Here is a 25,381-nt window from a genome sequence, read left to right on the forward strand (position 1 = left end):
GAAGATATCTCTGCAAATAAAATACTTGGTGACCATTGGCACACCACAAGAAAACTCTTTATGACAGTTTGAAGGTGGCCAAATATTCTTAAACTAGTTGTTCATTCAAAAAAAAAAAAAAATAAAAACATCAAATAAAACGATTATATTTTCTCGCTGGGAATGGGAATTTAGACACATTAGGAGAATGTCCTGTTGTCAATGTCCATGTAGTTTTCCAGACACATAGATAATAAATTAAATGACGATGTCTGATTTTTTTTTTGTTTAACTTCCTGATAGATCCTTGCTTTTTCCTTATTTTTATCAAAAACATTCTCAGATGAAAACTCCAGATGTCAACTTTGTGAAGTTGATTCTCTGAGATGAACAAAATTTTGCTCCCCAGCTAAGCAGCAAAAATTAAGTTTCCCATAGGTATTTTGTCTGATTTTTCGAAGCAAAGTCAACCCAGGCCCCCTATTTTAAAAAGAATGTCAGGGTGTTTACTAAAACAGGCTGGCCAAAAATTCAACTCTTTTTCAGTATCTCCATTAGATGAAATTCGAAAAATTTCGAAAATTTGAAATTCCCGCTTGAATTGCAACAAAGATGACGTGGACAAAAAGTTTCATTAGTAGTTCGAAGATTAATTGACTGCACAATCACGATCTTGCAGGCAATTACTACTCTAAGGATATGGTGCAGGGTGACTCTTAAATTAAAAAGTCAGTACTACTTCCAGACTTTCCGGACTAGTAAACACCCTGAATTTACATCAGTGCAGCGCAAGAAGAAAAGTCTGGTTTTTAGCACCAATTCCCAGGCAAATAGGCCTAATTTCCCTAAATATTTTTTATTCCCTGATGGTATTTTCCAGTTTATCCAGGTCTTGGTCACCTTAGTATCAGGATAAAAGCACAAGATATGTAAAAGAGGCTGAGTGCGAGACAAAAAAGTAAATCTTTATTCAAAAGTAAACAAGTAGGTACCTAAAATGCGATTCCACTTAGAATAAATGACAAAAAAGACAAGTGCTTACTTTACAATATAGTAAACTGACTCAAATACATGAACTTCGTCTAAATGACTAGATAGAAGGTAAGAAAATAAAAAAATTTTATAAGAAAAAAATACAGATAACCTTAAGTTACACCATACTGTAACATAACAAATACACATCTATGACACACAATATGTTACGAGTCAAGAACAGCAAGGGAAAAGGAAATTAGCATTGGTAACTGTAATGAATTTACATGAGTTGACGGATGTTCAAACTAAGTATAGTTACACTCGATTGAAACGAACACAAGACTGCAAAAGCTCCATACTGTTTGGAGGGAACAAACAGGGGGAGAAAGTTTTCCGACACGAAACTGTTAAATATCAAAAGTGTTAACCCAATGAAAGTGACACAGTTCATCCCATACTTTCATATTATGAATGGAAATATCTGCCCTGTGGTTACTCTTTTCAACATGCTCATTGTTTTTAGAGGATGGAATAAAAAAAATATACCAAAAACATTGAGGTGAATAAATTGGATTGTTAGGATGATTTAAGAGAGATGAACTATACTTGATTTCATTCTCGACAAAATAAAGTACATAAATAAATGCATTCAAAAAAAAAATTCAGGTGAAAAACTGAATGGGTTTAATAATTCCAATGTTAAGAGCAGAAGATGTACAAAATTAATTACTGACAGACAAACAAAAAACTAGAGGAGAGATCAATTACATGAAGAGGGGAAATAAACAGCAAAAAAAAAAAAAATAATAAATAACAGATCATGTCGCTTGAAAAATTGACTGAGCAAAAAAAAAGGGGGGGGGGGGGAGCACAAATAGGGATAAGCATTCAGTTCAAAACAGACCGGTTAAAGTTTCAGTGACAATTCTCATCATTTCGTGCAATGTATACAACAGACTTTAAAAGTATAAAATGATAGTCTGTTTGTGCAAAATCTTCAGAGGCAGGTGATCGTTAATGAGAATAAAATTCTCTAGAATGGCACATGGCTGCTTAAATACCAATGAAAAAAAGAGATGAGCATTATAACTGAAAAAATTAGCTAATTAGAAGATTTGTAAACTAATTTCAGAAAGATATTTCCAAGTTGGACAGCTTGCTCACTAAAATTAAAGGCAGACAAGTATGCAAACAAATGAAAAGAAAATTTTCCATGCATTTAGTTTGTCCAAAATAATTTTTGAGCTTGTTTTCATGCATATTAACTTAAAACGTAACAGTCTATCAATGTGCAAAAAGAAGAGGATTTACAGGAGAGGCAGAAATAATATCAAATGCAAAAATAAAATGAAGCCTAGTAGAAAGTTTGCAAGCAGTGGTGTGCGGAGTTTCAACTTCGGTTTTATTAGATTATCTTTTGATAACTGCGCATAATAATATATGATAAGAATAATATATTATTAATATTTGGTTTATTCAACTATACGTTAAATTTGAGAATGATACGTTAAATTGAAGAGTGGAAGGATTATCATTCAGTAAAAATTTTAAGAGACATAAATCAAGCAAGTTAAAAATACTTTTGTCCTTCTGACACATATTTCCATTAACTGGCATGGATATTAAACAGGATATGGGCTAATTATTGGAATTGATGGACAAAGTTATGGACAAGAAGATAAAGAGAAAATGTAGTGATCTTATTGTTTGCAATGGACAAAAGAGGTAAGTGATAGACTAACTGACAGCAACCCATGAGAGACCCTATGATTGGTCAATCAATTTTTCCTTCAGTTTACGAAAACCTCTAGAATCAAAAGATTGGATTTCTCAAAATGGAGCAAAGTTAAAATGAACTTCCTCTTTGTATGTCACCTTGTCTATCAATTTCAATAATCGGACATTATCAAATTAGAGGATCTGTCACGAATCTAAAAAGGAAATCAGACTAACGCTACTTAGAGGCCAACTGGCTAAATGACATGAATTTGCAAATATGCTTTACGGTAAAAACAAAATGATTTGAAATAAAAAAAAAATTAAGTACTTCGATCACTGAAAGTAATTCACATGTTAAGTCTTTAATTATAATAACTGAGAGATGAGTTTCAAAATTTTTCTGATCTTTTATGGATACAAAAATCCATTGACCAAGCGGCGGATTTAATTGCAGAAGATCAAGCAGAGGTAGAAAAGATAAGAAAACAACTTGGGACCAAGTACTCACTATTTTTAAAACTCATCTCAAATTTACAAGGAAAAAATAATTAAAAAAACAGTACATCAAATGACACTAGCATTGTTTTGAGCTAGGAACTTAGAATAAGTGACCACAAAAAAAATAAAATAAAATAAAAAGTGAAAAAGAAAATAAAAGAAGAAGTACAGCTGAGAAATAATACGAGTAATCAGCAAAAAATGCAACAAAATCATTAAATTTTCCCCTATTTTCATAAAAATAGAGTTTTAAAGAAGAGAACAAACAATTCAAATCACACTGTGTGCACATAAAATAGAAGTTGATTGAAGCAAGTTTGCTAGAATTCTACATTTGAACTCTTTCCCTAGTCAAAATCAGATTCAGCAAGGCGAGACGCAAGCTTTACCTTGTAAAATCTTAGAAATTTCCACTTATAAAAACTACCCTCAAGGCAAAAATTGAGAGGATACTATGTACCACGACTTGAGTTACACCAACGTGATTCTTTGGTTTCTCTTGTTTTGGCTTTAGATCAAGATCATTTGGTGGAAATTATTGTAAATGTTATCAAGTACAAGAGGGATACTCAGTTTAGTCGGGAAACAGAGTTTTATTGAGAATTTTAGCTAAACGAGTAAAATCCACTTCAATTTCATGCTTTTACCATGGATGTACTTTGAATGGTAGACAGCTTTTATTTGATCTAAGTGAAAAAATTCAAGACTAACGAAAGAAATTGTGGAAAAAAAGGAAAAAAATTCTTGTTGGTATAAAAATAAAAATAAACTATTGAAAAAGAATAAAAATAAATTGACTGTGTGCCTGATAGTTGGTCACAGGGACACAGCGTCAATTATTTGGGGGAGAATATTTTTAATCTTAACAAATTAAAGAAAAAATTTGTCTTTTGTCTGTTTTTGTTTTGTATGTCTTTGTGTTGTTTAAGGTACTTAGAACAACAATGCCCAAGAAAAAAATAATTCGAGTGCCAAAGTTCCCACTTGAGGGCCTCTTACTCTCAACTAAATTTTTTTAAATCTTTGGGTGAAATAAATTAACATGCGAAAAAAGCTGATACTGAAGATACATTCAATGAATGTTTTTTTTAAATGGAGTGTGGTTCTATTTTTCCGACAAATCCGAAATCTTGAAATTGGTTGTAAGATAACATCTGCTCTGTTCATGATATAGGAGAAAATTATTCATGTAATTACATTCATAGAAAGCCTTTCAAGAACAGTATAAATTATTTATCTAAGATTAAATCAAAACAGAACTTTTACGAAGAAAAAAACTTTATCTATTGATGAGCATATGGCAACAATCTAAACCTTTTCCATGCAGAGAAGGATTTAAATGTGCCTTAGATAAACTGCCACTCTTGATAATCGATGCTAGTACAATTATAATTAATCTAAGTGCACTGGAAAATACTAAATTGTTGTTACAGAAAATTGTGATCAATTTCTACTTGCTGGCTTGAATGTACAGTTTGACAAAATGAATTTAACCAGAGAATTCTGACTATCTCTTTTTCAACTTATGAAATATGTAGTCACAATCTCATAGAAAAGAGACAAGACATGTAATTATGTCATTACATTTAAGTTATGAGGCAGAGATTTTGATTGGCCAGCAACACTTGAATGTTTCATAATTTCACAAAATGAAAAACAGCTTACATCAACAATATGCTAATAGAAATCCAGACTTCTTACGGGCGTACAATAAAACAACAGAAATCAAAATGTAAGAATAATTTCTCGTTCAAATTACCAGTAACGATACTTTTTTATACAATCATTTCCTAGATCAACCACAATAACATGTTTATCACACGTGGTTGCAAGACCGCAGGGCCTTTTCAGCCGAGAATCATGGGAGTCGATCGTATTCAATAGAGTACCATCTGACATTTTGAAGACTTGAATAAAATGTTTTGTTTTTTCTGTCCGCGATGCTACAATGATTCCATCAGAATCGACTGCCACGCCTCCATAGCGGCCGTTACCTTTACCTTCCGCATAGATTTCTTGAAGGAAGTCTCCTTTGGCGGAGAAGACTTGAATCCGAGAATCTGCTACGATGATTTCACCGCCTGGTCCAACAGTCACAGATGAGATCAAATTGAAACAACCTGGCTGGTTCCCTTTCTTGCCAACCTAAAAGTAAATATCAAAATAAAGGCGTTAAAAATTGCAATGAGGAGGAAGAATTGGATTCTCTATACAAATTGAAACACCTTGGTAGCTTTACACTCCAGAAATATTTTCTGCTTGTTAAATAGTTTCCTGAATAAATTGTTAATAGTTCCTTATAATAAAAAATCCTGACATTTTCCATTTCATCAGTACTAACAATAAATGTAAGGCCTTGTCTACAAACGCAGAGTTTCCAGAACTTTGGCAAAATAAGTTATAGCCGAGTTATGATTTATTCCGTCTGTGCATCAAAAAGGGCCTAAAAACTATGCACAGCTGAAAGTTCTGCGAACTTGTTTTCTCAAAGCTCAGCGAACCATTGATCAAGTGGACAAGGCCTGAGGACTCGATATTTGGGCTAATTTTTTGCTGGTTTTCATGGTAAGACATAAAAAACATTTGTCTAACATGCTTGGAACTGAATCATTTACTCTGTATGTATAAATATTTTCCAAATTCTCTGATTGACAAATGATTTCTAATTTTTAAAATTTCTTCCTATCTCAGCTATCTTGTATCTCAAGACCTTAAATGCGGTTTACCATAAATTACTGCAATGGGCCTGTTGCATGCAAGAGATACAGCCGCGCGAATAGACTTTATAGGGGTTAAATGACACGAAAATTACGATGGTCTCATTAAAAAAGTCTGAAATACACTCCTTACTGCGCAATTTGCGTTGTTAGGAACGCGCTTTTTCAAATTTCCCGCGTCTGGGGGCAGTTTTCTAATCACCGGAAACGAGCAAACGGCGGGCTCGGTGATTTCCGGAAGATGCCGAGTCGTTGTTGTTGTTGTTATTTTTTCCTTCAGTTTGTTTACAAACCCAACGTGATCTCTTATAGTGGTCCATGTACGCTTTATGTGGTAACGAAATCGATCAACTTTTAAATATCCAACGCAATCCTTCTACATTTCATTTCACGATATCACGAGCTCCGATTTTTAGGTTATGTTGTCGGTTTTAGTAGACCGGAAATAGCCGCGAGTTGCCGTTAGAAAACTGCCCCCAGACGCGGGAAATTCGAAAAAGCGCGTTCCTAACAACGCAAATTGCGCAGTAAGGAGTGTATTTCAGACTTTTTTAATGTGACCATCGTAATTTTCGTATCATTTAACCGCTAAAAAGTCTATTCGCACGGCTGTATCTCTTGCATGCAACAGGCCCATTGTAAGGATAATAATATCGATCAATAAATACAATCAGGTAATACACTAGAGAGAAAAGAGAGAGAAAAATATGTACACACCTGAAACAGTAGTTTGCCATTAGTATCAAAAACAAAAATACAGCAGGGTCCATTGTCTGCTACTAAAATATGACCGTAGGATGGATCAATCGCCAAATCTGTTGGTTCTTGGAAGGATGGATGGCTGAAACTAGCAACAACTTCACCCTCTCTGTTCAATCTGTAAACAAGACCATGGAAAATAGAATTAATGATGATCAGAGTGTGATTATGAAATTCTAACCAATTTAAAGGTGTCCTAAAGGGATACAAAATCTTTTCTTCTATTTTTTTTTTTTTTTTTTTTTTTTTTTTTTTTTTTAAATTTTGGTATTTTTTCTTTATAATTTATTCAAATGCACCAATTTTTGTGAGGGAACCCATACAAGACGTTACTTTTTTAGAAGGAAAATCTGAAGCCAAAGAAAACAGTGTAACATGCTCTTTCATGGAGGGAAAATACTAAAGCACGCTGTTCTACATGAACAGCAATGTGAAAGAAGCCTTCGAAAATGCAGAGGTAAAGAGCTTCCTACACCCCTGTCTCTCAATTTTTTTCATTTATTGCACCCTTGTCTCTGAACAATCTCATGTATGATCTCTGCCTATTGGAAAATAGAAGGAGCAAGCATGAATTCCATTGATCGCACATTATGGTTTTATACTATCTCAATTAAATTACCTCGTTATCATTTTAGACCTCCAATTGACAACTGCCAACCATGGGATGTTGTCTATTTTGTCTGAAGTTTCACCAATGTAACTTGACACAGCTATGCCAGTGCAAGACCGATCAGAAAGAGCTTCGTTTTCCAGGTGACAAATAAACCTTAAGTCAGGTGACAAGACTTTGATGCGCGAGTTTCCGGTGTCTAGGATGTACATCTACACAACAGACAAAAAAATGGTGGAAAACATTACATGGAGAAGTTAGAGACACGATGCAGAGCAATACCCGTTCTTAATTTTCTAAAAACCACAATGTGAAAGGGGAGAATAATTCAAGAAAGAGTTAATAGAAGAGTTGATCGTATTAAAAAAGGAAACAGTGCTGCAAACAAGTCCTTATAGAAAAGACATTTTGAAGAATGATGCAATACAATTCTTGTTTCAGCTATTCAAATTGTTGTTTCTTGGACAGAGAAATGCAACTACATTTCAACGTCACCAAATTTCATTTCAAAACTATTGCCATTACTCAGAGACTATTGGACATTGTAAACTGAAAATGTCACAGATTTTTTATCAAACAAAAATCAGCAAAATTTTGGACTGAAATTGCGCTGTCATTTTCATGTAAAATAAAGAATTGTGTGAGTAGATTTTGCAATCGTGTATTAGAGATACATTCCTGCAGGTGAGAAATGATGAATTGACATGTGTCACATTTTCGTTTAATTAATTAATTATTAGACATGTAAAACTTTTACTGAAGAAATGGTACAAGATTAATACCACTTCACAACTCCCTTGCATGGAGATGTAATTGCATTACACTGGCTCAATACGTCCTAACCATTTTACTTTTCCACAGAAAAGCTGTTGCATCATTTCTGCCGAGAATTTTTATAATTTTTTCAGTTTTATAGAAAAACTTCTCCACCGTGGAGGGTGGGGAGATGTACTCTTTAATGTGCCCTTATGTACCTAAATATGCACTTTAGAGTAGATGATGAAATCAGAATTGCTCAAATGACTTTTTGATCACAAAAATGTAATGCTGATACGCTCATAAGTGCAATGACTAAAGGAATGTACCAACAATGGTAATTTCAACTTACCATTCCTGTGTAACTATCAATAGCGGCAGCAACAGGTTGGAGGAACTCATCCTTGCCAGACCCTCGACATCCATACAATCGAACTGGGTTGTTATGAGGGCAGACATCAATAAAGAGTGGACTGTCTCTTATTTGCCTATCAAGGACACTAGCCTTCAAGGCATACCTGCAGAAAAAAAGAGTACACACTTTTCAGAATACATACTTAGAGGGTACTTGAGAAACTTAATTTGTTTACCCTTGAACTGTGATTGGTCGGTTTCAGCTTTTGTTTTATTTTTCAAATTTCACTTTATCTGGTTGAAAATTGAATGGTTTAGACTCTAAAAAATTCTAGCAAGTTTTATCTGCATTATTTAAGCTTTTGTTGTCCATTCTTGACACTTTATTTCTTGACTGAACAAGAGAGCATGGTAATTTTTTTTTTTTCTTTATTTATTAAATGTATAGATGACTTCAGTAATGTATTAATCCTAATTGTTTTAACTTATGCTATTTACAATGATTTAATGGGTGGGCCGGAGGATCAACCTTAGCTGTATTTACATAATAAACAGATGCTGCATATTATAATTAGATTATAATGAAAAAATTTAAAATCACAATCTGGAAATGCTGCAATGTCTAAAATTGTTGATTTTTGCAAACCAATAAACCATCAGAAAGGTAGTTGCATTTAAATACTGTCAGAGTATTTTTCGTTCTTGCCAAAATATCTGATTATTCCCAAGTCATGAGCTTTTAAGTGTCACTTACTAGCCAGCCTTCATAGTTAAAAAAAAAAGGACAATATATTAATAAATACCTTCCAGGTGCTGTGGGCCTGAACTTGACATGGTAAGTTCCATCCTCCAAATCGATGACTCTTGCTTCCATGTTTGTTGGCACCAGCTGACAAGAGACGTCCGACTGATCCGCTCTCAATAATTCAACAGTGATTGGATCACCTCCAGTTGATCTTGTGTTACCATGATAGTCTACAGTTGAGATAAAAGCCGTTGCTTCTAAATTTACAGAACATTTTTCTGCAAGGACAAAAAAAGAAATATAGACTTCTAATAATAATAGTAAAGAAAAAGGTGCAATTTCCTGGACAAAGAGAGTACTCCAGATTACTTCATTATGAAATTATTTCAGCAATGTTTGAAAAAACAAATTACATACAGGATGGTATACCAAAACGTAGTATAAGTTGAGTTTATGAAATGTTACGATACGAGACTGCCTTGTGCATAAAAGGCCAAATGGGCCAAGGACTTGGTGATCATCAATACATTAGTTGACACCGATGAATGAGCTGGTTTTCGCGAAAACCATGGACAAAGAAAAGGTAAGATGTTTCCTCTTACGATAGAAAAAGGGATAAATTTCATACATCACACGTATTTTTTTTCGTCTGACAACAATTGTTGAGGCTGCTATTAGCATTAATTGAGGATGGAGAAAGGAAGCAAGGGAGACAACTCAAAAGTTACATCCAAAGAAATGGTTGTGACATTGGCATAATACGTTGCTCCCAAGTAGCAAGGAGCAATGAAAATACTGAAAACAATTGCGATTTAAGTTAGGAAATTGCAATTTTTTAACCGTGAAATAGCAATATGTTTACACCATTTGGTCGATAAATGCCGATTTTGAAAAATCAAAAAAATGAGTTCCATAAGTCAGAAAGATGGGCAATTTACAATGCAATGAAAAATTGCAACTCATTTCAATTCAATTGTGATCAATTTCAATTATAGATGTTCCTTCAATTGGTAGGTAGGCATCATACGCAACACTTCCATGCATTAACAAAAATTTTACCATGTAAGTGCAATTTATTGCAATCTGTGCTACTTGGGCTACTGAGCCATTAATGCACATTACGTCTGTGCACCTAACATTAATGTACTTAGATATACAAACCTTTAATTTGTATTGTTGAAAGACTAGGAAAAGTGGTTGTTGTTCGTACGCGACCAACAGAAGCAAGAACAGCATCCAGGCGCTGAAGCGTTGCCTCACTCGCAAGATCACAACTTAAGAAAGCGTTTTCCCGAGGCTCCCGTAATGCACTCACGCTATCCAGTTTTGTACTTAAACTGGAAATTCGCTGAGTAATGTTCCGAACCTCTACTTGATACTGGAGCCCTTCGCACTCTTTCTCCACCTACGCAAGCATCACTTTTATCAGTTGAATTCAAGGTGATTCAAAACGGAGATTAGAGAAGAAACACAAATTAAAAGAGCAAACAGTTTACTTTTCGATTAAATAAATCAGCAAAATGTGATCACAAAAACCTTGTCACAATGTTCCAGTAACGTTTTCGCAGAAAGTGACGTTGTTTTTGGCAATTGACAGATGGTGACTGTTCTGAGATTATCAATTCTACGGATGCTAAATGAATTTCAAAATGAAAAATGCAATTGGACTCGACTGTTTCTGTCATATTTTCGTGAAAATAATGTATAAAATGTCTTTTAAAAAATAGGAACAAAATAAAATAGGGATGGAAGATCATTTACGGATACATATTAGAAAAATTAAAAAGTAAATGAGGAACTAAATGGATTCTAAAATTCAACAAAGGCTTTCAACTAAAATATACTTACTTTCTCTTTTTCCGCTTGAATTAAAAACATTTGTTCATCAAGTACTTTGCGTTTTGTTTCACTTGCAACACTTATCGCTGATGCCAGCTCCATTTTCCGCCTTTCAAGCAGTGTCGAAATGTCATTGAACGCTTCATCTAAGGACGCTAGACATTTTTGTGTGGCACAGTCTAATCTTTGCAGTTCACTGTTCACATTTTCTTGAGCTTCTGTCAGCTGTAAAATTTTGGAAAAGGAAAGATGTTAAAAAAAAAAAAAACAAAAATTAAATGATGCTATATTTATTTTTGAACATAATTTTTTTTTCTTTTTTTTTCTTTTTTTTTCAAAAAATGAGAATTTATTATTTCAGGGATTCGCAATTTATTAATCTGCTTACTTCAGCCTTCATACCTCAGTAGGAAGGCTACTTTTTTAAGTTACTTTGAGACTTGAAAAAAACAATTATAATAAATAAATACATTTTCAAAAAAGAAGTATATAGTAAAACCACAGGAGGTGCTATTAATTTCCAGTATTCATTCTTTCAGGTTAAAAGGACAATAGATCTAGTAAAATAATTATTCAACCATTTTCACAGCACCCGCAGACCAAACATAAAACCAAACCAAAAATCAACTTGAGTTCCGTTTCATTAATTGATTAACAAAAATGAAAGTTCTGAGATTTTCTAATCAACTTGGAATAGAAAGGGCTGTATGCAAAATTGGCAAAATTTCTCCCCTGATGGATTTTCAATAAGTCATTCCTCATCAAAGGATACCCCATTTCCCAAAATTCCAAGGCCTGAAACGAATTCCTTTCCGTGTAGCAGCTTTGCCAAGTTGAAAACCGTTGAGTTCCATGTTCTTCGAACGAAAAAAGATATTGAAGAGCGGTGTGCGCTATAATTCTTCAAAAATTGCATTCCTTTGAACTTACCTTTGAGATACACTGATTTGCTTTGTATAGGAGGATCTCTGAGATTCGTTTGATGGCTATGCTGAAGGGGATTATGGTGTGCTCGCAGTTGGATGTACTCGCTGAATCGACGTTTGTCGTCAAGGATGGGTTGTGACTCCCACCTGTGCATATTGTGCAGAATACGGTATCACAAGTTTCACAGAACAACAGCTCCTGGAACAGATAAACAGTCTTATTTAGGTAATGCCTTAAAAATAAATGATACTGTATACAGAAAGCAAGTTGTTAAAACATACCTACCTTTGTGATATTTTAAAGTAAAAGACTAAATCCGCGGGTGTTTTATCACCACACAATCGATCGAGTCAACAGGATAAATCGGACAAAATTTGGAAACTTTGAAAGCTTACATTCTTGAAAATATGAAACAAAAAAGTTTAAAATGTGATAACATTGGTTTTTTCGTGAAATTTCCTTTCAGAGACACCCCTTGAAATTCGATTTGTGACTAAATTAACATCGAAATTTGAAAATTTAGCCAAAAATTTCATGTCCGACCTCTTCCATTAGCTTGGTCTACAGTAAGCCACTCATGATGTTTATTTTGAGACTTTAGTACGTGGTGTCTAGAATTCTTAACTAAGTTCATTCCTTGATTTTCCCCTGATATTTTCCTGACTTTCAGGAGCTCATTCCCCGATGAGAAATTGAAGTTTTCTCACACTTCACCGAAATTTTCTTGGGAGAAACAATTTTCTTCTTCAGCACGCATTCAAATTTTTAATTATAAAAACGTTCCTGATGTTACTACTATCTGGTCAATGAAAGATTCTTTATTATTCTGATGATTTGAAGATTCAAATTTGTCATTCAAGAGGTCAATATAGGCGGCTCGGGTGCAATAACATAAACCTTGGTAACAATAAGAACTACAAATTTCCACAAAATTCGAATCTGAAATGATCTCCAAGCGTTAGAAGAAGAAATTCACGGTTTCTGGACCATATACCCCGATGTTCCTTAATTTTTCCTGAAATATTTCATTCCCCGTCGAATTCCGGTTTTTCCCTGTCTGAACACCATGCCTAATTATTTTTACAAGGTTCTTCCCCTGACGTTTTCCCTGATTTAATAGACACCCAAAAAACACATCGTCCTTGCCATTTCCCGGTTTCCCGGTCGCTAGACACCCTGATTGAGTGTTCAGTTAGAAAATCCCAAAACTCCTCTGGTGAAAATGTCGTCGGTGCGGAAAAATCTGGCAACATTGAAATGTAGTTGCATTCTTTCGTGAGAGAAACAACGAACTGCGGATGTGGTGAGTTGAGCATTTAAAGATTCCGCGGCCTACTTCAAGTGAACCTGAGGAAAATTGACTGCCCTCGCTTTGCTGTCAATGCTGTCATTGCTCAAATAATTTGCGAGTCGGTGTTTTCCACGCGGGTTCGTTTGCTCGAAGGTCCCTCTGATTTACTGACGTTGCAGTTACAGTTTCGCCCGGCGAGTGCGGTCCCATCCACTTCTGGCGGTCGACGATCATTTGACTACATTTTGCAATAATTAGGAACATTTTTTCTAACATTTTCCTGATTTCCTTGACACATTTTGGTGCAATTTCCTCGCAATTGAACAAATGCCAGATTTTTAAAAAGAATAGTTAGAAATAGTTTTCAGTCAAAATTTGTTGTACAAAACGTCAATTCCACCCGAGAAAGCAAATGAAGGCGATTGGACGATTTTCCTCTGACATTTCTAGGTTTTCCCTGACATTTCCCAATTTTCTCTGAATAGGGCAACCCTGGGAAACAATTTTGAATACAACTCTTGAGTTTTAGGTTAATTTTAAAATTACACTGGGGGGGGGGGGGGGGGGGGGCTAAGGTCCTTTTTCAGAACTCTGATATGCACACACAAAAAGAGCAGGAAGCTCCGTCTATGATGAGAAAATTAAACTAAAACCACGCGTAGCTTGTTTCAGAGGCTTCGAGAGAGCCGAGCGTTCCCCGTCGAGAATTTGAAATTGCCTAACTCGATGTTACTTCGATTGTCGATATTTCCCCATTGGAAGCTATGGTAAAGAATCGATTATTCAGGTGTTAGCTGCAAACACCGTTTATCGATCCTTTTTCGTAGATTTAAAGGGCAGAAAAATCGCAAAGCACGTCACGCTACTGACGTTCGGTTGTTCATATGGTGTTTTTCCTTAGTACGGCATGGCAGTAAAATCGAATGTTGGAGGAACAGGGCGAGGGAGGGCGGAGGGAAGGGGGGTCCGGGGGGGATAGAGGGGGGGACGAAGGCGAAGGGAGGTGGGGGCCAACGAGTCGCTCGTCAAGTGTCCGCTTCAGACATTACATGTCAACCGTTTGAACCTCCAAAAATTTTTTAAAAAAAATAAACAAACAAAAAATATATAAAAAGCATGAAAAAAAACCAGAGTCTAGAGAGACGAGGATTGTGGAGGGAGCGGGTTGGTTTTCAAAATAAACAAGAAGTTAGAAATAGCACTCTGTGTTGCTGCCAGGTTTAATAATAATGATAGAAAAAATTGCATTAATTTAGGAGTGAAGGACGAACCCAACAGCAAGGGTAGATTTCCGGACATAATTGCGATGAGGTCCAGCACCACGCTTTCCCCTCGGTTGCTTTAAGTCGGGCGAAGCTGAGGACTGGGGATTGAAAACAGTATTGACCCCAAGGAATTTAAATTTTAAAGTTTCGAACCCCCCCCCCCTTCCCTCGCCTTCCCAGTCCTTGACTACATCTTATTAAAATAAGCGAGAAAAAAGCCCGGTAATGATGGTTTGGGACACTCTTCAATAACTTGGCGAAACTATATCCCTATCAGTCGCTAAAGCGTTTGTGTCAAGAGAAGTCTACATCGTCGAGTAACATCAGCCCCAAAAAATGCAAAGGGATGAACCGAAGGTTGCGTATTGTAAACCGAGAAACTTAAAATATTTGAGTATTACAATTTTAAAAAGTAAACTTTGCAACGTTCTATTGACAACTCTATACCTCTTGACTCGATCTAAAACTTTTGGTGGAGGATGTCTCCTCCTTGAGAAACAGATCTTTCATTATTGTATCCGCCGTGCGTTCCAGGTTCCTATTCCTTTAAAATGTGGCGACGCCTTTTACGCGTTTCTCTTCAGCGCGGACAGAGTCTCGTTGTGATCCCCGAAATGTATTTTAAGCCCCCCTCTGCGATTTTATGCAATTTAGCCGCGTGTGCTTTCGAAAATCTGGCTCTTTGTTTCTCCCCGTCTTTGTTTTGTTATCTCTCCATCGCATCCACAGCTGCCGTTGTCTCGCATCTTTTTAAAGACTCAGGATCGTATAGAACAGTTAACACACGCATACTGAGTGTTATACTGAGTGTCCCGGACCACACGTGTCAGGCTTTTTTTCTCGATTATGATAGGTCGGTAGAAATCAATAATCACGGGGGCTAATATAGAATAGACCCCATGAAATTTGAATTTCATTACCCTGAAGACCCCCCCCCCCCCAATAATGGAGACTGAGAGGGGAATCTGAACCGTCCTGCCCGGACTCTGGAAAACGAGGTCTCTATCATAATTTTGGAATGATTTCATTAAAATCAGGAAGTATACGGAAAATAATCTAGGTAATAGCAAAAAGTCTTACATCCCTGGTAAAAATTGGCGATAGGAGCTGCGTTTCAAAATACCATAGAAGTTCTTACAGCCGACTAAAGATGGCTATTGAAAATCATATAGCTGACTGTAGAAAGCGGAGCAAATCATATAGCCGGGCTATACGAAGCTATAAAAAAGTATACAGTCGGGCTCTAGTTCCTATCGCCGGGCTTTAAACTTTATAGCCATTGGCTATAAGAGGCTATAAGAAATTGTGTAATTCGTGTGATTTGGAAATCATTAAGTTTGATACGGAACTACTGTAATATTTACCAAACATTAAATTTTCCTTTAAAACATATTTTTTTTTCATCAATTAAAATGAGAATAGTCTATACAGAGTGTGCAAACATTTCAAAATCATGAGTTGAAACACGCTGACTCCGCGAGATTAAATATTAAAGCCTAACACAAAGCGGAGCGGCGACGCACTGGCGCCTACAAACCTAACAGGGATACTTCACGCATTGCGCAATGCGTGAAGTATCCCTGTTAGGTTTGTAGGCGCCGATGCGCGTTTCGCGCTCTCTGCCCGCCTCGCCTCGCGCGCCGCAGCGTGCCACGGCGTCTGAAGCAACTATTTCACACCAGAGGTATTGTACAGTATCATACGAAATTGAAAGCGCTCCGACATATTAAGAATGACAAGCATCCTTCAAAAGTACGGAGCTTTCCTCGCAAAATAAATCAAGATACTACGGCACAAAAAGAGAGCGGTAGTCCAAAAACTAACTAAGTCCTAGTATCCGTAATTAGTAACGTTTAGCATAAACTTTATCGTCTGGCTGTTGCTTAGTCGCCATCGGCTATAAAAGGCTATAAGAAATTGTGCAGCCGGCTACAGAAGCTATTGGAAATCTTACAGCCGGCTTTAGGTCTATAGTATTTTGGAACACACATTCTACTGCCAATTTTTACCAGGGATTGGCCTATCCCTGCCGAAAATACTGACGAAGTCGGGGGACAGAGCCCCTTTCGATAGAATACTAGGTCACCAAAATGACGTAGAGGCTTGGGGGAAAGTTAAGAGGAGAATGGTATACAAATGGCCATAATTGATACGCTTTTAGGGTGCTAATTTCACTCCGCATTCATATCACTCATGGTTTTTGGTCTTTAGATAGACTCTGGCACCGAATTTCACTCCTCGACTTTTAACGGAGAACTCTATTCCTAGATTCACAGGCGGGTAAGGAATGGAACATGTTTCTCCAGAACCTCTGGAAATTTGGCAATGTTGGAACGGCCGTACGGCGTTGTTCCTGAGGATCCGCGGCCGTAACGGGCGTAACGGTGCCGAGACGAAGCGCGCGGCCGTGGCGTAGCGCACGGACAGCACAGCACGGACACGACACCCGAGATCATGAAACTCAAATCTCGGATCCCAGATCCAAGATCCCGGCTCCGAGATGCTAATGATATCGCGGCCCTCGAGGAACAGGACCACGATACTCCCGTCCTAGGAAAAACAGCGTATGTACCTTTAGACATTGCCAAACCTCGGGCAGGATTCCCGTACTTTCCCTTCCAATGGACCACTAGACAAGGTACGAATTTAAGCAATCTGATACATGTTTCTTAACCAGAATTTCACGTAGAATATGATCCGCGCAACGAAAATGACTGAAACCAACTCCTAACGGAGATATTAACATTTTTTTTTGACATTAGTTACGAGATATTTGAACTGCCCGCTCACAAGAAACTCAAAGCTCTACGTGAGTCAAATCGCTCACTACAACGGTTTCAGAAAGCTTCTCAATCGAGCAATGTTCATTTCCCACCATGTGTTGTTCAAACTATAGGTAAGCAATTTGCTATAGCTGAGCCAAAGCGTCAAGATTGAGGTTGCCAGATTTTTATATAGCAGAGACTGTCATTAACATTCAGCGCGCGATGTGAATCTCGTAGAGAATTGAGTTTTCATGAGCGGGTGGTTTGAATTCACGTATCAAGAATCGTTAAATATCTTTGGAAGGAGTTGAATTCGGTAATTTTAGTCGTGCGCGTCGTATTCTACGTGAAATTTTAGTTACGAATCATGTATCAGAATGCTGAAATTCGTACCTTGTCTAGTGGTCCATTGAATCGACGTATGCGAAAACGTCCGATGTCCAAGACAGTGTTTCAGAATTCGTGGGGACAATACAATTTCGTTGTAACTTAACGACACAAGATGGTTTAAGACGTTAGGAATGTTGAACAATTTTATAAATAATCCCCTGAGTGTAATTAAACGTTTACAAAAGAGATCGATCCAATTCGTTAGTGTCGTGGCACAATAGAAACCCACCGCAATTATGAAACGCTGTATTGGACAACAGACGTTTTTGCATGCGTCGATTCAATTAAAGGGTGGATATCGATGGCTTAAGCGCGAAACCACGTAACTCGTTGCAGACTTCTTGTCATACTGTATTTTTCCGTCGGAAACGTAATTTTTTTAAAACAGCCTTTGACTTTTCCTCTTTATTAGCAGAAGATTCTGCATAAATTTCGAGCTATCGAGTAGGTTCGTTCATCTTCGAAAAACTGACATACGAGGGGAAACTTTGAAAAATCGCAATGGAGATACGTGGCTGCGCACTTTGGCCATCGATATTCCAAATCAACCTGATAAGCGTCAATGGGTGATTTTTTAACCGCCACCCTTAGTCAGGAATCTAGTCTCCAGGGATAAAAAATAAAATTTAATTTTTCATAAAATTGTTTAACGATTTTTCACGGACTGCGTATGGAACTCACAAAACTTATCCGTGGATTCGATGAGGACTTGGAACTTTGACTAATGATTTTTCCCCCTCAAATTTCAAAATTAAAATGTTACTGTTTCTGTACGTTTCGTGGCAAACAGAGTCCATTGCAGAATTTTTAAAACAATTCATGAAAAATCATTTTAAAAAGTTTCATGACATCTAGCATCTTTACTCCTGAGTGACGATTCTTACCATATAAAATTTAGTGAAAATTCTTCTGAAAAATCTACGAAAAAATGACGTTTGGGTTTCGTACGAAGTACGAATTGAGCTAGACCTCCGAGGATTTTTTCAGATGTTTTATAACCTTAAATGATAAAAAAAAATCTATGTTTCGATTAATTTTGATTCGATTCGATTAGGAGTCGATTACTGAATGCCAGACGTAGGGTGCAGAGAGGACATTTCTTGGTTGCGGTAAGATAATTAAATAAATGTCTCATCGGGAGGAATCTGGCAACAATCGTATGTCCATAGGGCGTTTCTCCTTAGCATAAGGGAATAGCACGATGAGAGCTAGTCCAGGACCCGGGACGGAACCGGAGTAAAAGCTGAGGTGTTTTATTTCACCTGTTAAACCACCCGTTAATTGGGCCTGTGGTCCCACGCTGCCACGGCCGCACGGAGGGCCAGCAGCCAAGTTTAGCCGGTCAAAAGTCCTCAGAGGCGCCTGAACTTACTAATATGAGAGAATGTATGTTTTTAGGGGTAATTTAGATCGCTGAATCCATATTTTGGGTTTCTTTAAAGAAATTTTGAAGTTTTTGATGAGAATTATTTAAAAAAATTGCTTTATCAACGGGTAATTAATAGCAATTTTTCACTCAAATCTTCAGAGGTACCTGAGATTGTTTTGTGTGAAGAAATTGGTTTCTGAGGGTTATTTTAGTGAGTAAATTACAGTTTTGCTTTCTTTGTTCAACATTTTTCAGTTTAAAATTTAAAAAATTTGAAAAGTGATGATTTATCTTTGGGTAATATATGGGAATATATGTCGCGTATTTTTCAGCAGAATTAGCATTGCATCTCATCTCGCCCAACGAAAATATTCATAGCCTAGAAAACTGCCGAAAACTGCAAGTGAACCAAAGAAATTCTCAAATTTCTGAGTGTGCTTTTACTTAAAATTGACAATTTGAACCCTTCCGACATGTCCAGAAAATTCAGGAGTCGTCTGCATGTCGCGTATTTTTCAGCGTAATTATAGTATTGAATCTCATCTCGCCCAACGAAAATACTCATTGCTCAGAAAATTGCGAAAAATTGCGAGTAGACCAAAGAAATTCTAAAATTTCGGAGTGTGTTCTTACACAAAATTGACCATTTGAACTCTCCAGACATGTCCAGAAAATTCAGGAGTCGTCTGCTTGTCGCGTATTTTTTTGGCGGAACCAATGAAAATATTGTTTTAAAGAATGCACTTCTTTTGCCAGAAATTAGAAGATAGAGAGGCAAAGCCGGAATAAAACCTTGAATTAGAAAATTTTATTCAGAATCAGTCATAATTTAACCCCAGAAGTTAGGCAGCAATTGTATGGACATCTATAATAACAATATAAGTAGGTAGATTAGCGTAGGATAGCGCCATTATACGACATGCTTGCAATTTGGCAACACTGTCTTTCATCCATATGAACACATCTACGATAGAATCGATATATATCGAAAATCCTAACCTAGAATCGATTTTCGTTAGTGTATTTACAATGAGAAAGAGCATTGATGCCAACATGCAAGAATCGCCAATGCCTGGCACGTGAGTGATCTAATATAAGAAATTAGCATAAAATCCTCGATCTTGCGTCACAAAAAAATTCATAACTCACGGTAAAGCAAGAAAAAGCAAATGAACCAATGAAAATTTAGATGTTTAGGATGTACTGAACCACATGGTAGCGGTCCGTAACCTTACAGATCTTTACAGAAAATTGCAGACCACTTTAAACCTAAAAATTAGGACATTTTCGTGCCCAGTTTTTAATTTTGTGTACCAGACTATACAATGCACAAAATTGATAAAAATACCTTAAAGTAAAATGAAAACATGTTAATCTAACTTGGTAAAACACTCGTTATGTTGGGAAACACTCGAAGGTTTGTGGAACATAACCTTTTGGATGAGCGTTGAACCAAGCCAGCATATAGGATAAATAAACACACCACGCGCGCTCGGGAAAATCTTGGCATCGCAGTCTTATTAGTGATAAGACCCCCAAACCCAGTGATATACAGATACTCCATGATATACCTCATCGCTCAGTGGTGTCTATTTTCGAATTTTCTGGACAAGCCAAAATGGACTTTTGTCCAGCTAAATTCGATTCCTAGCCCTCTGTGGGCCGTCCGTGCCAGGAACAAACGACCTATCGACATCCGCACACCGCCGAACTTCACCCGACTACGCAGACTGCTGTCCGTATGATATTACGTCTCAATGACATCGCACTGAAAAAAAAATTACGGGCTATTTAGACATACCACCAGTTCCAGACTCAGAGGCCGAAAGTTCCAGGTGCTAGAGCCGTCGCTTCGACTGCTCCGGGTGCTACTCCCGGGACTTTCGACCTCTGATCCCGGATCGCGGACGGTATGTCTATGTAGTCCGTAAGTACGAACTCCTCGGCCGGAGTTTGTTTTCAGTGCGACTGTGAAGCATCAGTAACGCAATGCGGATGCGGTTGGGTACATCGAAAAGGGCCATGGTGGGAGACACCCTGAATTTCCTCAACTCTACGATTTGTTTCTCATTGAAGATCAATACTTCGGAATGCATCATGATTTGGTCATTTTTTGCCTTTCATCGGGTCAATTACTGCCTTAAATATAGATTTGAAGGCCGATTTCGGCGAAAAATATAGGGTTTTGAGAGTTTGCGGTCGAATGCCGAAAAATCCGTATTTTGTCGCCAAAATTGACTTTTAGGCTCACTTTTAGGCCAGCGTGAGACTTAAAAGCGAACGATGACTAAATCATGATGCATTTTACGTTAAATTAAGACCCTCGGTGAACAAAAAGTTGTAAAGTTGAGCATGCATAGCAGCAATCATAGCCGAGCTCAAGTCCAAGAACCGCGGTCCGAGGTGGACGTCCTTTCTCCGGCTCTCGGAATTACGGCCGCGGAGTCGGAGGAGGAAGGAGCAATTTTTCACACCATCATTCTTGGCGGTATTAACGCGGATGAGATGATACTTCTGAGCGGCTCCGGGCCGAGAGAATCGTCCGCTGTCTCCGCAGAGAGCCCTCGCCTCGCCCGAAAAACCGCGCAGCGGAGCTCACGCCGAAACGCGCCTGGCGCCGACCAGCGGCGTGGCGTGAATTGCGATATATCGATTGTTGTGCCATTTAAACCTATGGTAAAGAATCGATTATTGAGGTGTTTGCTGCGAACACCCTATTTATCGATCCTTTTCCATAGTTTTAAATGGCATAACAATCGATATATCGTAATTCACGCCGAAACGCGACTGGCGCCGACCTGGAGACGCTCGCCCGCTCGTTTAAGCCAAGTTTAGGCCAATCTAAGCTTGTTGCCCATGGCCATTCGTTATCCTTTATCGCCCCCTCCTCTTTTCCTTCGTGCCGCCTCCTCCTCCTCTTCCTCCCCCCCCCCGGCCTGAAGTTGTTGCGTTGGAAGCCTGTGGTGTTGCGTTACGTCGCCGCGGCAATTTTCGAGCCGAAAATTTCTCTTTGGTGTCTTTCGATTGAGCGATCAATCGAATTATGCATGATAAAAAATGAAGCGCTGGATGCAGATAGAGAATTTCTTGATTGCGGTGCGTCTCAGAATCTCTGCTAACGTTTCATCCATTGTATTTCAGGCAAATGAATGGAATTCGTTGAAACTTTTACGGTATTTTCTTCATAGTTTTACGATGCTGAAAACGAGATATTTCAGGAAATTCAGGGAAAAGTTTCCTATCTAAAATATAAATTAACAGTGAAAATTTTGAGACACCGCAACCAAAAAGTGCCCCCCTTTTTGCACCCAACGTAAGGAATAATCGATTAATAATAAAATTAAATAAAATATGATCGATACACCAACTGTTCATTCGATTGATGTGCGTATTGTGACGGCCGAAGTGCGAAACCACGTGTCTCCATTGCGAGGCTTCAAATTTCTAGTTCTGAAATTTTTGGGGGCTTTGTGCTGATTTTTAGAAATTTAACCTCGGAACTGGGAATTTGTTAATTTTCGACTAATCAGTGTTACATTTTAGCGATCTATTATAATAAATCAAATTGAAAATTATTGTTTAATCGATAAATTAATCGATGTTCGAAAGACTCTAATCGGAGATAGACCTGACGCAATCGGAGGCGCGGTGGCAGGCGCTATTCGCGGAGGTCCTCCCAACCAGTTTCAGGCGGGAACTTTTCGACACTGCGATTGGATCTCGTCCATCTAAGAATTTGAGTCGGATAATTACACGGTACAGATGGATTTTGGCCAGTTATTACTGTGGACAATGCCCTCTTCGGAGGTCAGTTCCCCCTATATTTATTTCCACTTCAGAGCGACCCAAGCTACTTGATAATTTTTGCACACGGCTACGACACCAAAAGCACAACCGGTTGTTGACCGAGAAACCGAAATCGTCAGAAACGTAAGAATGTATCGTAGACCATTTTCTCCCCCCAAGGATTGACTCAAAACTTATTCAGGATTCAGACAATCAATGATTCCGCCCCAGAATAAGTTTCAGAGTGACACCATGAAGAAGAGTATCGATGGTCAAAGTGCGAAACCACGTATCTCCGTTAGCGGCGTTGCAGACTTCCTATCATACTTTATTTTTTCTTGGGAAAATCAGTCGACGAAATTTCTTGAAATCTTCCTAGATTTTTCTTCTCTGTTGGCAAGATATTCTGTATAAATTTCGAGCTATGAAATTGCTTCGTTTCTCTTCATAAGAATAAAATAGGAGCAGAAATTTTGAAACATCGCAATGGAGATACATGGTTTCGCACTTCCGCCATCGGTACCTACTTTTAAAAAAGCCGTAATAGGACCCTTTCAATGAATTTAGAGTCTATCAAAGACCCCCCCCCCCCCCGGGGGGGCACCCTCCGGGAATCCGCGGCTTTTTAAGGGGGCTGCAAAGTAAAGAAATAGGGGGAGACTCGTCAAGTACCTGGGGGGGGGGGGCACCACTGCCGGCGGGAAGGGGGGACATCACTGCCGGCGGAAAGGGGAGCGAGGGGTCTGACGGCGGGGGCGGGTTTATTTCACCCTCGCGACTCAAGTGATCGGTGGAAAAGGTATAAATATCGGAGAGTGTTTCTAATCTGAGCTCTGACTGAAAGTAATTAGGCTAATTGTATAGCCCAAACGTGTTGTGGAACCAATCCATCATCGGCCTCTTGTCAGCCGTGAACGTTTCCTTGATCTCGTAACCCTCGGGCATATTGATGAATGGATTTTATCATCACGGCGAGCGGAGACGATTGAGCCATCGGAAACGACTCGTCGATTCAGGTTGCAACGTGGAAATCTCTCAAGGGTGCTCGCTGTTCGCCTCCGCCTCCGTATTGCGCTGGTCTAAAGGTGAATCTAAGGGATGTTTTTACAGTCGTTCCTTGAACAACCCCTTCCCTTAGGAGGTTCCATATGGTTACCGTTGTGCTTACAACTTGGTGTCTAGCATTCTTGGCCACACTCATTCCCTGATTTTTATGACCGTATTTCCTGAAACGAAACCCCTAGTTTTTCCACTTCTATTGCTTCAAAAATGAGTCTTCGCGGGGGATCCAGGATTGCCACAAAATTTGGAAGTTGAAATTCCCTGAAATATCCCTGATTTCCCTGACACATTTGAGTAAAATTCCCTGATAATTGAAGATATGCCAGATGGTTAAAAGGACATAATTTGAAAAAGTTTTCAGACAAAATCTTTTGTTCAAAACGCCAAACCTATTTTAAGAGGCAAATGAGGGAGAATAAACAAATTTTCCCTGACAGTTTCATCATATTCCCTCACATTTCCAGGTTTCCCCTGACTGTTTAAAATTCCCTGACATTTCCCGGTATTCCCTGACTGAGACAACCCTGGGGATCTCGATGATGAGTCCAAATGTTATGAGAGCGTGTGAGAGAACCTTACTTGATTATTATGCGTGGAGCACTTGGGTATGACATCCCTCCGCTGGCGTGACATGAGGTCGAGTAACTGGTTGACTAAGAAGGAGGGTGGGAGGGCGGCGACGCCCCCGCGAGGGATGGTGATGAGTTCGCGACATATCGGACACCTGAACGTCCCTGTGTCCCTCGTCTGTGAGGCGGCGATCCGCGTCAAACAGTGCAGGCAAACCGTGTGAGAGCACGGCAGCAACTTCGGCGTGTGCTCGCTGCCATCGTACATGCCTGTCAAACAAAACAAAAAAACCAAAATCGGTCACTAAACTTCATATTTTTTATGATATTCTGAAAGTACATGGTGAGTAGGTAATGCAGTGATTTGCTACACTGGAAAAAAAACCACATTGGATCTGAGTTCAGACTCTTAAAACCATCGACAAGAAAAAATACTCTTGATTCAATCGGATTTTGGCTGGAATCAAGAACCAAGCCTCTTAATTTGAGCGGATTTCCTTTTGATTTAAGCAAAAATCCGATTGAATCAAGTGTATTTTTTCTTTTCGATGTTTTTAAGAGTCTGGACTCTAGATCCAATGTGTTTTTTTTTCCAGTGTACGTATTTTTCGAGCCAAACTCCTCGGAGCAAACCGCTTTGGAAAAGTCTAATACAAGGAGGATAGACTGATTATTAGTGACTTTGTCATTCGATATAATATCGAACTCTTGGTTCAAACCAAAACCAACTAACAACAGGAATAAAAGCTAAATAGATTGAAAAAACAAAACTAACTAACGTAATCTTATGCACGAATTATTCATGAGTTAATTGTGTTAGTTTATTAAAATTTAGTCATTAACCGGTCATAAATCAATTAAGTACTCATTAAATACGAGAACTTACGATTGTAAACAACACGTGGACGCATTATACCACCATGCTGCAAAGGGCGCGTATCAGAAACAAGGTTCTGTGTTTGTTTACATTTGAACCAAGGGTTCAATTTTATATCGAATGACGTAG

The 25,381-nt window shown here is 38.1% G+C and overlaps 1 protein-coding gene across 1 annotated transcript in view; it reads right to left on the minus strand.

Annotated features, from left to right (window-relative positions):
* Positions 1 to 923: 923 nt before the first annotated feature.
* The window catches only part of LOC109036444 (tripartite motif-containing protein 2), a 66,601-nt gene continuing 42,143 nt past the window's right edge, over positions 924 to 25,381 (minus strand). The window contains exons 4-12 of the mRNA XM_072297526.1: positions 24,386 to 24,645; positions 11,882 to 12,076; positions 10,961 to 11,176; positions 10,274 to 10,517; positions 9,171 to 9,390; positions 8,366 to 8,531; positions 7,267 to 7,469; positions 6,606 to 6,765; positions 924 to 5,316 (exon numbers count right to left, since the gene is read on the minus strand). Coding sequence (XP_072153627.1) covers positions 4,927 to 5,316; positions 6,606 to 6,765; positions 7,267 to 7,469; positions 8,366 to 8,531; positions 9,171 to 9,390; positions 10,274 to 10,517; positions 10,961 to 11,176; positions 11,882 to 12,076; positions 24,386 to 24,645 — 2,054 coding nt within the window. The 3' untranslated portion in view covers positions 924 to 4,926. The remainder of the gene's footprint in view (positions 5,317 to 6,605; positions 6,766 to 7,266; positions 7,470 to 8,365; positions 8,532 to 9,170; positions 9,391 to 10,273; positions 10,518 to 10,960; positions 11,177 to 11,881; positions 12,077 to 24,385; positions 24,646 to 25,381) is intronic.

The sequence above is a fragment of the Bemisia tabaci genome, chromosome 2 (assembly GCF_918797505.1).
Source record: "Bemisia tabaci chromosome 2, PGI_BMITA_v3".
NCBI classification, from domain to species: Eukaryota; Metazoa; Arthropoda; class Insecta; order Hemiptera; family Aleyrodidae; genus Bemisia; species Bemisia tabaci.